Source organism: Nipponia nippon, unplaced genomic scaffold, assembly GCF_047370975.1.
Source record: "Nipponia nippon isolate SJK-2023a ecotype South Korea unplaced genomic scaffold, ASM4737097v1 scaffold_10, whole genome shotgun sequence".
NCBI lineage: Eukaryota > Metazoa > Chordata > Aves > Pelecaniformes > Threskiornithidae > Nipponia > Nipponia nippon.
The window spans coordinates 25,370,575-25,384,076 of record NW_028262291.1 but is presented as its reverse complement, the minus strand read 5'-3'; the positions used below and the strand labels follow the sequence as shown (position 1 = coordinate 25,384,076).

The 13,502-nt window shown below is 39.3% G+C and overlaps 1 protein-coding gene across 3 annotated transcripts in view; it reads right to left on the bottom strand.

The window, feature by feature from the left end:
- Positions 1-244: 244 nt before the first annotated feature.
- TTC17 (tetratricopeptide repeat domain 17) overlaps positions 245-13,502 on the bottom strand; it is a 60,639-nt gene continuing 47,381 nt past the window's right edge. For 2 of the 3 annotated variants that reach the window (XM_087745996.1, XM_087745998.1), the window contains exons 18-25: positions 12,572-12,822; positions 11,484-11,649; positions 8,885-9,005; positions 8,402-8,561; positions 7,845-7,928; positions 6,035-6,154; positions 3,703-3,846; positions 300-1,322 (exon numbers count right to left, since the gene is read on the bottom strand). In XM_087745996.1, coding sequence (XP_087602122.1) covers positions 1,191-1,322; positions 3,703-3,846; positions 6,035-6,154; positions 7,845-7,928; positions 8,402-8,561; positions 8,885-9,005; positions 11,484-11,649; positions 12,572-12,822 — 1,178 coding nt within the window. In that variant the 3' untranslated portion in view covers positions 300-1,190. Of the gene's footprint in view, positions 1,323-3,702; positions 3,847-6,034; positions 6,155-7,844; positions 7,929-8,401; positions 8,562-8,884; positions 9,006-11,483; positions 11,650-12,571; positions 12,823-13,502 lie in introns of all 3 variants that reach the window. The other variant, XM_087745997.1, reaches the window with a different exon arrangement.

Genomic DNA, 13,502 nt, shown 5'->3' with positions numbered 1-13,502 from the left:
AGAGCTGGAGGGTAGGTTACATGACAGACAGCTGATTTAGCCTGACCCCACAGAAAAGGGGTCAGGCACAGAGGTGCAGGGAATTTTCCATGGATACGCAGAAAATCATTGTCTAATCAGGAGTGTTAAAGGCTTTCCTGCCTCCCCACCTCTGTCTGCTCATGAGGAAAGGCTGTAGCTCCCCAAGCCTAGACTCCTGCAAACGGCGCATGACACAAAGATTAGAGGAGAAGCTGTGTTTTGTTCATAAACAATTTATTTCATTTCAAATATGTGCCCTTGTTGATTCAACAATGATGTCTGGAGAATCATGTCCTCCACCAACCAAAGCGAACTGATTTGGAAATCTTCCACCTGACTTATTTGCTGATGATACCTTGACACCGCCTCCCTCCTCCTCCTCGGCAGCTGAAAGTATGGCTCAGAGTGAGCATAAACTTGCACCTTATTCTGAAATGGCTAAAAATACAGTGAACAAAGAATTAGTAAATCAACCATTCAGGGAGGCAGAGGGCTATGAATATATAGACAAATATAAAACATCTTATTGGGATTTTTAGCAATTCTTTTTTGCAAGTAAGATTAAAAACCACTTTAATTTTAGTGTCCTGCTGTTCCCTCCTCCTCATTTCCTCCTCATCCCACAAGAGAAATAAACAATTCCAAAAATACTTGATGTTCCTAATGTTTTTTTAATAAACATTTTAAATCCTGTCCCTCTCCTTCCAAAAAAGCAGGTAATGTGGTATGGAGTGAACAAGACTGGACAAAGCATGAGTTTCACATGGATAAATTGCTGATTATCTCTTCTATTCGGTACAGGTGTGTGCTTTGCATTTCCATTGACTTAGATCATAAGACATGAAGCGAGTTATTTTGGATGCTGATGCCAATCTGAGCATTAAGGAAAAACTAACAGTGCCTGGGTCCTGGTACAGGTGGTCATGGACTCATGGAAGTTTCTTGGTTTAATATTTACACGGATGTTTTAAAATTATGGTCTGTGAAATATATTTTCCAAAGATGCTCCTATATTTGAGGAAAAAAAAAAAAAAAAAGAACCCTTGATCCAAATCCCATCTCTTTTTAAAAGTCTTGTTAAAAATTTTGATTCATCAATTTATCTTAGCACACTTAAAAGCAGAATAGAGAATAATGACATTTTTAAAAAAGGAGAAAGATGCTGATCTCTAAGGAGATCGTCGCTCTTTTTTCATAAGTAAATGACACTGAATGGTGCGGATTCGATTTTTTGCTGGGGCAAACTCCGGCTGAAGTTTTAGTGTTGACTCATACCATTTCATCGCCTTCTCAAACTCTTCCTGTAAAGAAAGAAAAATTGCAAAGAGTCAGATTGTAGAAAACAGTAAACACATTTTCTATGCCTTTCTTGTCCTAAGCAGTTGAGTAGTATGGTATATACAAAAGTAACTGAACCAACGCTTGTGGTTTAGGATTTTTTTCCCCCCCTCCAACAAATAATTCCGATATTTTCTTGGGCTAATGATCCAATTCTGCATACTCCACGGAAGGGAGTCAAATCACTGCTGAGCATTATTGACCAATGTTCTCGCATTTTCCTTTTAATAGTAGATCTTAGCATTCTTGCTGTAAAAGTAACTTTTAAAAACAGATTTCCGTCAGATTTTACACAGATCAAAGCTTTAAAATCTTAGACAATGCAAAAACATAAACTTTGCTAAAAAGCCAACATTTTTAGAAACAACTTGAAATTATTTTAAAAGATTACTCGAAGTAAAAAAACCCAACAAACAAACAAAACTTTAAGAGCATACAGTAGCTAGACAATTTCAATTGATAAACTGGACTCCAGAATGGTAGTAAGAAGCATTCATGCTGAAATAACATCTATTTTTATACAGCTGAAATGTAATTACCTATGCCACTCCGCTTTTTTTATTAACTAGGAAAGCACACCAACATCCAATAGTGTATTAGAAGAAAAACGAGAGGGGGAAAGACCCGAAACATTTTTCAGTCACTTTCAACACTGTTTTTGTTCTCTTAAGTTCTTTTCTCAGTACCTTTATTTGTCCAGTAGAGATAATCTTCATTTCTAGCCACATTATAAACACTAACTGGATCAATGTGAGTTGTAAAGTCTTGATTTTTAAAAAAAAGTGTATTTTAATACAGTTTCAACAGGAATTACACAGAAAACCCTGTATTAGTTTGTAGGAACACTGACAAGCAGCAATGAAAACAAGAATCAGATTTTTCCATTTTTAGATGTAATAATTTACATTTGCTGTGATCTGATATTATTTTGATGTTCCTTTAGATTCCCACATCAATAGTTTCTATAGCATCCATCCAAAGTTCTCAATCCTTAACATGGCCAACTGTTTCCCCTTTGTAAGGCAACTTACTGAAAAGTTTTGCAAATAAAGGAACCTTGGCCTCTATGATGCTATACTATTAATTAGTATGACATCTTCTACAACCTGTTGGTCAGAGTCAGCTCTCAAATACAGCAGGTTAAATATGACACAAATAAACTAACTTGTCTTTATGTTAGTATAATTTGATCCAGAAGATAAATTTTGTCCTGTTGCTACAGTCATTTCATATAATGAATATGGGGCTTCATTGAGATATCTCTCAGATCCAGGGAGAATGAAGTTATCCTTAGGCACTGTGCTAGCTTTAAAAAGACATTAGCAACTGAAGCATCAAACTTCTTCTTTGCTTCTTTCAAACAACTGTCAGAAGTAGAACAAAGTCATGCCTTTCTTCAGTTTGTTACCATTGTGCGTTTGACAGCACCCTGCATTCCAACTCATCTCAACCCTGATAGCCATAATACATGACGACCTGCTCAACTTGCCCTGTTATCTCCGTGATCCCCTCAACCACAGGAGCAAAACATTAAGGATAAATCAATGACAAGTGCTGAAAACTGGCAGGGATACATAAGAACATGTGTAACTGAAAATACTTTCAACACATACATTTTTTTTATATCTATCTATCTATATCTGTATCTATATATCTCTATCTCAACTACGTCTCAGTTTATGGTACCTCTTTTACCCTTCAAATACACTGTCCCTGTTAAAGATAAGGACGAAACACACAAGAACCAGTACAGCATTGGTAGAGATAAAAAAGGAATGAACATTGTGTTCAGAGTAAGCACTGAAAGCTAAATTGAAGTTTAGAATATATAGAGAGTATGAAGAAATTTGAGTTCAATCTGCAAATTACTCTGGGTGTTGATAATCCAGATATTGAAATTACACTTCACTTGTGTTTGTTCATCACAACTGTCAACTGGGTTTTACTTATTATGCTAAGCTCAGCTCTTCAGGATAGAGACCAAATTTATCATTAATTTTCCAGTATTATAAAAATATCCTGTGTTTAGACGGGCAGCCAACCAAAATTATCAATTGTTTGCTACTGTCTTAACAAAGCTTTGCAGACAGCATTCTGAAGCCAGCTTATAAAAATGTTGGCCTTCAAGTACTAAATGAATAATAAGAGTAAAATGAGTAATAAGAGTTTTGGCATTCAAAAAATATTCTCTCTGTTGATCCTACCCATTTCTTGAATGCTGCTCCTCCAAAACTATTTGTAAGAATAAAATTTTTTTTTTTAATATATATATATATATATACACACACACACACACACACACTGTACCAAAGACAAGACATAACTGGGTGACAGCACACTCACCATTGCTACGTAGACATTTGCCAGTGTGAAATGATTAACCACAAAGTGTGGTGCTATTTCCACTGCCATGGTAGCCACAATAATGGCATCATTCCAGAGTTTTGCGTTGTGGAAGATGTTTGCTAGGCTTATTAGTGGTACATCCTGGAAGAGAAGAGCAAGTGATAAACAGTGAGGTTCTTTCCATTGAAACTGTCTCAGGATCAGCAAGACAAACAGAAGACTCTACCACCTGGCCACTCTCACTTGGCTACTGGCCACTGCACTATCTGGTGACTTTGGAAGTGATGAGTCAGACCTGTTTTACTATAAAAGGGCATTTGGGCCTGAGTTATAAACAAAAGAACATTACATACACACATGTGCTCACAATAGTAACAACCACTACTGTTGTGTAGACAAACAACTAAAAAATTTACTCACTTAAGTGTCCCAGTATGTACCTGTATTTTTTTAGATGCTCTTAGACTAGTTTTCTCCCCAAAGATGAGATGCATTCTCAGAGACAAGAAAAGCTGTTTGTTTGACCACCCTCCTTCAGCTCTTGCATAAAAGGGGGAAAAATATGAATAAAAGGGAACTGCGGGGAAATGAAAAAAGGGTCTAACCATTAGTGATGCACTGTTTTTTATCCTGTCTCTGCCACAGAATTCCTATATGATGCTGGGTAACAGCTACAAATAAAATTTTCTCAGCTAGTCACTGATGCTATGTTTTTTATTTCCTGGATTTCCAGACCGTGACTTTGTCTGACTGGCAAAACTGTTGGGCCCTGACAGCTATAACAGACTCTGTGAGCTGGGCTTCGCAACTTCAAAGCACGAAATACTGCTTAGTAGCAAGTCTTACGTGCCCTCAACAGGACAATAAAAAATTTTGGATGTATTTGGTCCCTGCCTCCTTGACCACTACAAAGCAAGGAGTACCTTTGGTGGGTAAGTCATTTGTGTTTGCAAAGCAGATATTATGGAAGTTGGAATCACAAAAGAAACCCACAGGAAAATTAATTACCTTTTATTTACATGAGAAAAGGCAAGAGGAAGTAGTGAGAGTGCATAAAACCAAAGAGGAGAATAAAACAAAATATTAAATAGCTGTTCATTTGGTGCTAACTCTCACTGAGTTCAAGTTGCAGCTGGATCTTTACAAATAAGACCCACTATTTTCTCTGCAGGCAGCTTCAGTATGGAGGATAAAAACAAGTCACAAATTTGGAAAGTCAGCCAGTCCCAAGCAACTTTATAGCACATTTCTAGAACACAGCACTACTACACCATAATCTTGCCAAACTGTAGTTTCCAATCCATACTCTGACCCTTACAAGTCACACAGTTAAGGGCACCATTTCTGAGGAACCATCCCCAGTTACATAGAAAGACAGGAAAACAAGCAAGAGCTTGCTGTGTTAGATCTTGGTTCCAACCTTGTTTTAAAAGGACAAGTGCAAAGAGACAGAATTATAGGGGACACAGGTACATAGGATGTGCCTTTCTGAGCTGAGGCATTTCTACTGTTAATGGTTAAATCCTCCTAATAATATCCTGAGAGTGTAAAGTACTTTAAATCCTTCTCTGAAAACCGAGAGATAAGATCAAGATTCAAAAAGGAGTATACATTTTGCAGTGCTACACAATTTGTTGCTCAGGTCCCAAAGTGAAGTCTGCAATGTTAAGTGAGGAGCCTATATTGCATTTATTAGTTTGTAAGGAGGATCTTGGTGTATAAGAATAGACATTATAATGCTCAGCATACCATGTGGCGAGGTGAAGGGTACAAAGCACTTTAGTCAACTGAAACACTGAACAGAAGATTGTGTCCAAAGTACTGCCTTTTTTGGAGTAAAGCACAGAACTGCTGCACGAAGTCAGGCACTAGTGTCCAGCTGAGATTCACAGTCCAAACACTTAAGAGTTAAGCATTTAAGTTCTTCGTTTAGATATCACCTCCTCCCCTCTTTAAAAGGGCAGCCAGAAGGTATACTCCCCACTCTTAGGTTAGAAGACTTGACCAGGCAAAGGCTGCTGAAGATTCAAAGTCCTACATAACAGGGGAAAGCTCAATTGCCCAGAGAGGTGTCAAATACACTGAACTGCAGGAAATTCCACTGAACCTCTTTTGCAGTTATTTTTTTAAATTATTATTATTTTTTAAAAAGAGACAGTCCACACTAAACAGGTGGTGAAAGTCTTGAAGTTTCACCACAACTAGCTAATATCTAACACATTATAGACATTTGACACACACAGTGTTGGCCTTAACAATTGTCTGTGAAAGCTCTGTCATGACAAGCAAAACATTATTTCATCTGAGCAGTGGGCACACGTATACACACCTTCATGTGATGGGGTGCATAGTGCAATGCTTGCCGTAAGCAATCAATTGCCTTCTTTCCTTGGCCTTTCACCCTCCAGTAAAGAGCTGCCATGCTAGAGAGGACCCATGAAGTCTGATTCTGGTGAAAGAAGAACACAAAAACCAGTCATGTAAACACCTGTAGTGAACAGTCTTACTGTCTCTCACTCTTCCAATTTATTTGATATATTGAGTTAGAGGGTGTCACGCTTAAAAATAGTATTAAACTATTTAAAAGTAGCAAAAAGTTTCTTATCTAACAACATATATGCAATAGCCAGGTAAATGAGATTGCTGAATGAAACACAAATTCCAAATGCAACATCATTTTCTTAAGAAAGGAATAGAAGCTAAATAGCTTTAAACAGCAACAACAGTTTCAGCAGCCACAACAGCTTCTAACCAGCTGTCTGATGCTGGGCATCTAGATGTATATACACATTACCCAACATAAAGCAGAAAATTTAGCTAAGTTAGCTGATTGGACTTGTAGGCTCTCTGTAGTCATCGGAAAGAGAAAGGATGCTCTGGGATGCAGCTCAGAGCAGAAGCCTGACAAGTCTAGCTGATTAAGTTTGGTGCCTTTAGCTGGCTGACTCCCATGTCACGTGTTAGAAAAGAAAATACTATGTGCTTGAATTCTGTGGACTCAGATATAGTAAATGAATGTTTATGCTCACATATGCAATTAGATAAGTAGCCATCTTGATTTGTTTGATTAGCTCTTGTGAATACTGAATGAGACTGGTAGACAGAAGAACTGCATTTTATTTCCAGCACAGCTAGCCTTACTGAGAATTCTGTTTCTGGTCTCAGCGTTAAATTTTCAGCTTATTTGGGTAAAGCTTGCCGTCTGCAGGGGGAACTGTAGCATGTAAGAGAAAAAGTTAGTATACATCTAAAGTGAAAAGAAACTAAGTCTTGTAACATGAGCATAAGTGTAACATCTTTACTTTCTGGGAGTGACAAAGCTATACTGGCTTTAGTTTCAAAGCATAGTAAGTTCCTCAGATGGCTTTTGGTAGAACAGGCTGGGGCACCAAACTGTTTTGGCTGAGCCCTCTTTTCTATAGTAGTTTGGGATATCCTTCCCACTAGCTGTAAACATAGAACAACAATCCCTGCATCCTTACCTACCTCGTAGATCCTAGGAAAATTATGTCCCTAATCATCTCCTCCTAAGGACCTCAGCTGAGGTCCTTAGCAGCCTTAATCTAGCAAGGAAGCTTGGCTTTTTCTGGGGAGAAGAGGAAGTGCAGCCTTGCACATGGTGCCATGCCTCTGCCTGAACACATCTGATGCTTCAGCCCAACATGGCATGAGGTAAAAGGAAGTAGGCAGAGAAGAGAGGAAGCCCCTGCCTGTCAGCTCTCTGACCGCTGCATGCCAGGAGCACGACTGGAAAGTTGAGCCATGGCTTTACTCAACTTTCCATAAGCTCCAAGTCAATGTAGCACAAAAAGAAAGAGGAGGGCTGAGAGCTGCTGAAATAGTTGAATATATATCAACAACCAGCAACACTGCTCACTAGGGCTTGAAACATCGCGAAATTTGACAAGCTTAGGTTTTAGCAGAGAGATAAGCAAGACACTTGACAGCGTAAGCACAGGACGCAGCTCAACAAAATACCTGTGAGGGCATTACAGATGCTGAATAGACACAAATCCCTAGTCCAAGTACTAATACGTTCCTTGACCGGGATTTCAGACAAATGGTTTAAGACTGGATTGACCACTACATCAGTCATGAGCAGTAAGCCCAGACTTCTCATTTTTCTCATTTACACATACCTTTTCCAAAGCTTTGGCTATTCGAGTACCAACTTGTTCTAATGACTGTGGTGAGTACTGGTCCTTACCAAGATTCTGTAGCACCTGTGGAAGAGGAAGAACAAGTGTTTAGATGCCGGAACCTGGTAAGAGATGTCCCTCACTTGTTGGTTGCTTTTTCCTCCAGCCTTTTACAAACGCTGTAACCCATTCCAACCTAAACATCACTGTCTATCTTGAGTTAATATAATCTGTATCATCACACAGTGTTATAACTCCATGGCACTGCAAACTAAGAATGGCAGAAGTTTATGTATGCTCAGTTGCACTTTTCTTTCACTAATTCATCCATCAAGAGCTATAAATACAAAGACAGTAACTGTGTTTTAGGATTTCCCTCAGGCCAGATCATAGGTGGCTGAGAAAACATTCTGGTAAAATATCGCTTTCAGCTTGCATTGTTCTTACAGTTTTATCCAGGCATTCACTCACTGAAGGTCCCTTCTGGAGACAGGGCACAGAGCTAAACGTGCCTTGAATCGCCCATTTTTGTGTGACAGCCTTCAACTCTGGCATACCTCTTTCAGCTGACTTTCTCCAGTGTAATGCAAGCTGGCCCGACTAGAGACACCTTGCAGGTGGTCCAAAGTATGCATACTGGCTGGTAGATTTGGGTTACAAAGGGGCTCCATGGCTGGTTCTTGCAGCTGCGTGGCAAAATCAATGTGTTCTGTAATGCTACAAAGGTCAAAACAAGTTGAATCAGTCAGGATAAGAAAACAAAATAGTCATTACAAAGTTCTCTAGTGAGTGTAAACTGCCCAGAACCTGGCAAAATCTCATGAGTAGCTCAAGAAGCAAGAGAAACTGGATCTTCCGTCTGCACTTGCACTTTTCTTTGCAAGTCTATCGATGAAATACCACATGAAGTTTTCAAAGTTCTTTGAAATCCTGGCAGTCCTTTTTTACTTTAAAGAATACTAAAATCTTCAGTTTATACACACTGAAGGCCATGTAACTGTCTTGCTTTGTGTGAGCAGGTTCACATACAAGATACTTACTCGATGTTTTTAGCAGAAACAGCAAGCCACGTGCTGGCTACAGTTGTAAGCTCTACCCTACGGAGTTTCAGGCATTCATCAGGGCTTGGCCAGCCAAGGCTACGATAGTCATGCCTTTTTCCTTGAGAAAGGAAAGAAAAAAAAAAAAAACTAGAAGAAACTGTCTGGAAGCGGAAAGACATTCTACTTCAGTACAATGATTTACAAAATACTTCATACCAGTGGATACATTCCCTACGTGATAAAAGTCACAGTCCTGCAGCCAGCGTTAAGAACATTCCTGAACCTAAATAGACTGAATGGAACTTGTGGGATCCAAAGACAGAACTGGATCTTACGCAAGACAGATTAGGAGGCAGAGCTTTAAAACCTTATTCATTACGCTTTTTCAATAGCTACACATTAAGAACAATTGCCACTCTTGTTTACAGGTAATGTCTCTACTTAAATGTCCTTAAAGAAAGTTCATAAGTGAGTCATCATTTATGTTCTACGGGTACAGTAAAAACTAATAAAAGTTGATTGCTCCATCTTCTGACAATCCCAGGTGAAAAATACTGCTGTTTCTTTTCAATGAATATTGTTTAAGACAGATAGTGGCTTTTACTGCATTCTTACACTCAAGATAGCAACATTTTTGAAACTATTAAGCAATTACACTTCAGCCCTCCCATTTTGCAGAGAAGTTAACTGAGGCAGGGAAAGGTTAAACAACTCACTTTATGTTAACAAATAGATCACCGGGAGAAGCAAGAACCTGAACTTCACATTTGAACCAAAGCCTACTGAAATCCTTCCCTTACATTTGGTGGATACTGTACCAAGTCCTAGGAATCCAACTGTGTTAACTGTTAGGAAACATTTTCCTCTTATATCAGAAACATCTGAACTGTTTGGAACATAAGAAAAATTCATCGTAGCCATAAATTTGCACAGTGGGAAGCCAAGTTTAACAACGTGCCAGTCTATCGCATCAGCTACGTAGGCAGTATTTCAGTATTTATTTCTAGTTACCTGAAATTTTGCCCATTTGGATGCAAATCCTATTTCCCATCCAAAGTATAGTAAAATGCTTCACCACAATTTTGCAAAATAACGATGAAGTCCGTAATACCATGTCTTTCGTAAAGTATTCTGATTAAAGGAGAATTAACTTCGAGAAACACTGGGAAACTTCAGAGGGGAATGATCAGTTCTCATCACCACCACTGTGAACTATCCGATTGTTCCTATTTGCATGAATGGCCAAAGATAGCGGGAGGTATGGAAACACTACATAGAGACAGTTCAGTAGTCTTGAGAGGCAGTCAAACACACTACAGCTAGCGTCATTTCCCTGTTCTACCAGGAACTCCCCAGGTGACCTCCAATATGTTACTTAAACTTTTGATGATTTAGTTCTTGTAAAGAGGATGTCAGCGGACCCTGCCTCACTAGAGCATTAGGAAGATAAGTACTTTACAATTGAAGGATGCTATGTAATAAAGCCACAAAAGTAGCTCTGGGGAGAGAAGATGCATCAAGGAAAGGACAAGTGCGTGCTCATAAATGATAGTCTGTTTTCATATAATCCCTCCCCCCTATTTAAATATTTAATTCAGTAACTTACATTCGTCAGTTGCTAAAAAAAAGAGCTTGTTAAAGATTTAATGCAGAAGACTTGAAAATGTGAAATCACTTTCTAGGTCACCAAATTGTCAAGAACTAAAATGTATCGAAGAACCCATCTTTGCTTACACATCACCCCTATGACAAAGATTTTACCTCCACTGAAATCAAGGTAAGACAAAAAGTATGGGGGCCAATTATTTTGGTTCTCTTCTTTTGCATCATTAGGTTCCAGCAGCTCTAAACTTCATCCCACGCAATCAGGTCCTGATGATTTCTGTCCACCTGAACACACCAGCGGAACTAGCTTGCACCATAATAATAGACCACTCTCCAATTCCTGTTACTCAACTAGCAAAACCTCCACCTCTCTCTCCAAACCACCTCATCTATGTTGGTGCAAAACTCTACTCTTCTGTAACTCCAGTCTTCTGGAAGACAGTCTCTAAGTTTTCTCTTATAATATCACCAAACCAATTATGGCAGAACACTTAATTTTTATTTTATTTTTATTAGACCAAGTTTTCTGCCTTTTGTTTTTGTGTGTCTTATGTTTCATCAGTAACCAATTCAAGCTCTCATCCTGCATTTGTCACCAAAGGGGTGTCTCTCATCTGATTAAAACTGAATGGGCAGAGAAGTTAGTTTAAGAAAAATATCATTAAAACTCCTTCTCTCCTTTACTACTTCTACTCACAATATCTACCTCTTTCATTCTCCACTCTTACCACCTCATCCCCAGAAGTTCTGGGAATTAACTATGAAGTTTTCATTCAGCAGATAAAGTTATGCTGCACTTCATGAAGAAGGTGCAGATGGAAGAGATTTCTAATTTTTCCACATACTCATCTAGAAGGCATATTTCACTACGCAGTCTTTGTGATGCATATTTATGGTAATAAACCTGTGTAATATAAAAGCTGCCAAGGAAATAAACCAGAGTAATACAAAAGCTGCAAATGACTTGCTTTCTCTAGAAGCAGCAGGTTACCTATTGGTCCAGGAGAAGGTATCTTTGGTCCACTGATCTCCAGGGCAGTTTGGTAAAAATTTTCATTTTCTCCATTAGTCCCTTCTTCCCCGTTTCTCCCAACTGGCTCCTGGAGATCCAAGCTTTCAGCTTTTGGTTTCTTTAAACGTTTGACCTGAAAAGTGATCTACCAAAAGAACAGTATTGGCAAGGTTAACAGTAAGAAACACCATGAACGTTAACAGCTCCAATACACTACTTGTTTTAGCCCAACGATTCAATTTCAAAGATGTTACAGCTGAGATCTTTTTCTCTCTCTCCCTCCCTTCCCATCTTGACCCATTCTCTAGGCCTGCTCACTATCACTGCATCACACCATGCAAACAAAGTACACAACTTCCATCTCCAACATAAGAGAAAACCAATTTAACTGCTAGAGAACTGAAAGGCATTTTTCATTATATATTTTGTTTGTAACATGATGACAACAGATATTTCATTGTTTTCATGCTAACCAGAACTTGTGGTTAGAAACTTTTCTCCTTTGTAACTGTGAGCAAGAAGTTTGAAGGCAGCGGGCATCATTCAACACCTAAGCTCTTGCTGCTGATAATCATGGCATGATCATAGAATTATTTCTAACCTTTCATGTCCCTAAGTGCCAGATCTACCTCCAGAGATGAGGACTCAACCACTTCCCTGGGCAGCCTGTTCCAGTGCCTGACTACCCTTTCAGTGAGGAAATTTTTCCTAATATCCAATCTAAACCTGCCCTGGCGCAACTTGAGGCCATTTCCTCTCGTCCTATTGCTTGCTACTTGGGAGAAGAGACCGACCCCCACCTCGCTACAACCTCCTTTCAGGTCGTTGTAGACAGCCTCTTCTCCAGACTAAATGATGTTAGTTTTAGTGATGCAGAGGCCTGTCCTTTAAAAGATAGATTTAAACTACTTGCTCATTTCACAGAAGCCATGAACCAGCTCTTTTAGGTCCACAGGGGAAGTTCCTATATATATATTGCAGTGTTAAACCCCCTGAACTGTCCTCATCTTTCCCTCCTCCACAACAGTCAGTTGGTATGAGACTTAAGTAAACTCATCCAAACTTACCCATTCGGCTTCATCATCATCACCACAGTCCCCAAAACAAGAGCTAGCCAGTCCATCCTGAGATCCCTTCTTTAGGACCCGGATTCCCTGCAAGTCCATCCGGCGACCTTTTACCTCCAGTGCCCCTTCAAAAGCTTCTTGAGGCCAAGAGTTTTCAAACTCATCCACCAAAGCCAGCATCTCTTCAGACATCTGATCATCTTCTAACCCGTCCATTCCTTCTGAACCGTTGCTTTCTGCAGTGACTGCATCTAAAAGGGAGTACCATAAAAACTTCAAAAATTCTCTTCCTGCTGCTTCCACAAATGGTATAAAAAGGATCTTTCTTCTGTGACCTGACTTTTCCACTTTACAAACCAAATAGCACTGACTACTCACTACACGCTGCAAATGGAGAGGGGGACTGGAGAATATAGACTTCCCCACTGCAAAGAAGCATCAACTGTTGCTTCAAAAATCAACACCTCTACACCATTTTCATCAGTTCCCTTTCCGAACCAGAATTCTGCCTGTTTGATGGAGTAAACAGGTGGTGTCTTTTCTCTACATATGTGCATTAAACACTGAATAAAGGTTCTGTACCTTAACCTTATTCTGTACCTGAATAAGGTTCTGTAACTTAACCATAGACACTGTTTTTCTTCCCTCCTGTCTGGCCCAGCTGATACAGAATTCACTGAGGTACAAGCAACATGTGTTTGCAGAGTCTTGCAAGAAACTACATCCTTTAGCTTGGAAAGCATCTAAACCTTGATCTCATTTTTTGATTTACTGCATTTTGATGTTAGACTTCGAGAAGAACAACAGTGAACAGAATGAAACTGGTTTTAAGGGTTACTTGTCACTTTACAGATGGGGTGGGGGGAACGCAGCTTCTTGGAGGAAGCTCTTCTGAAAAATCTAGAAACCGATTCATTTGCCAGCACTGATT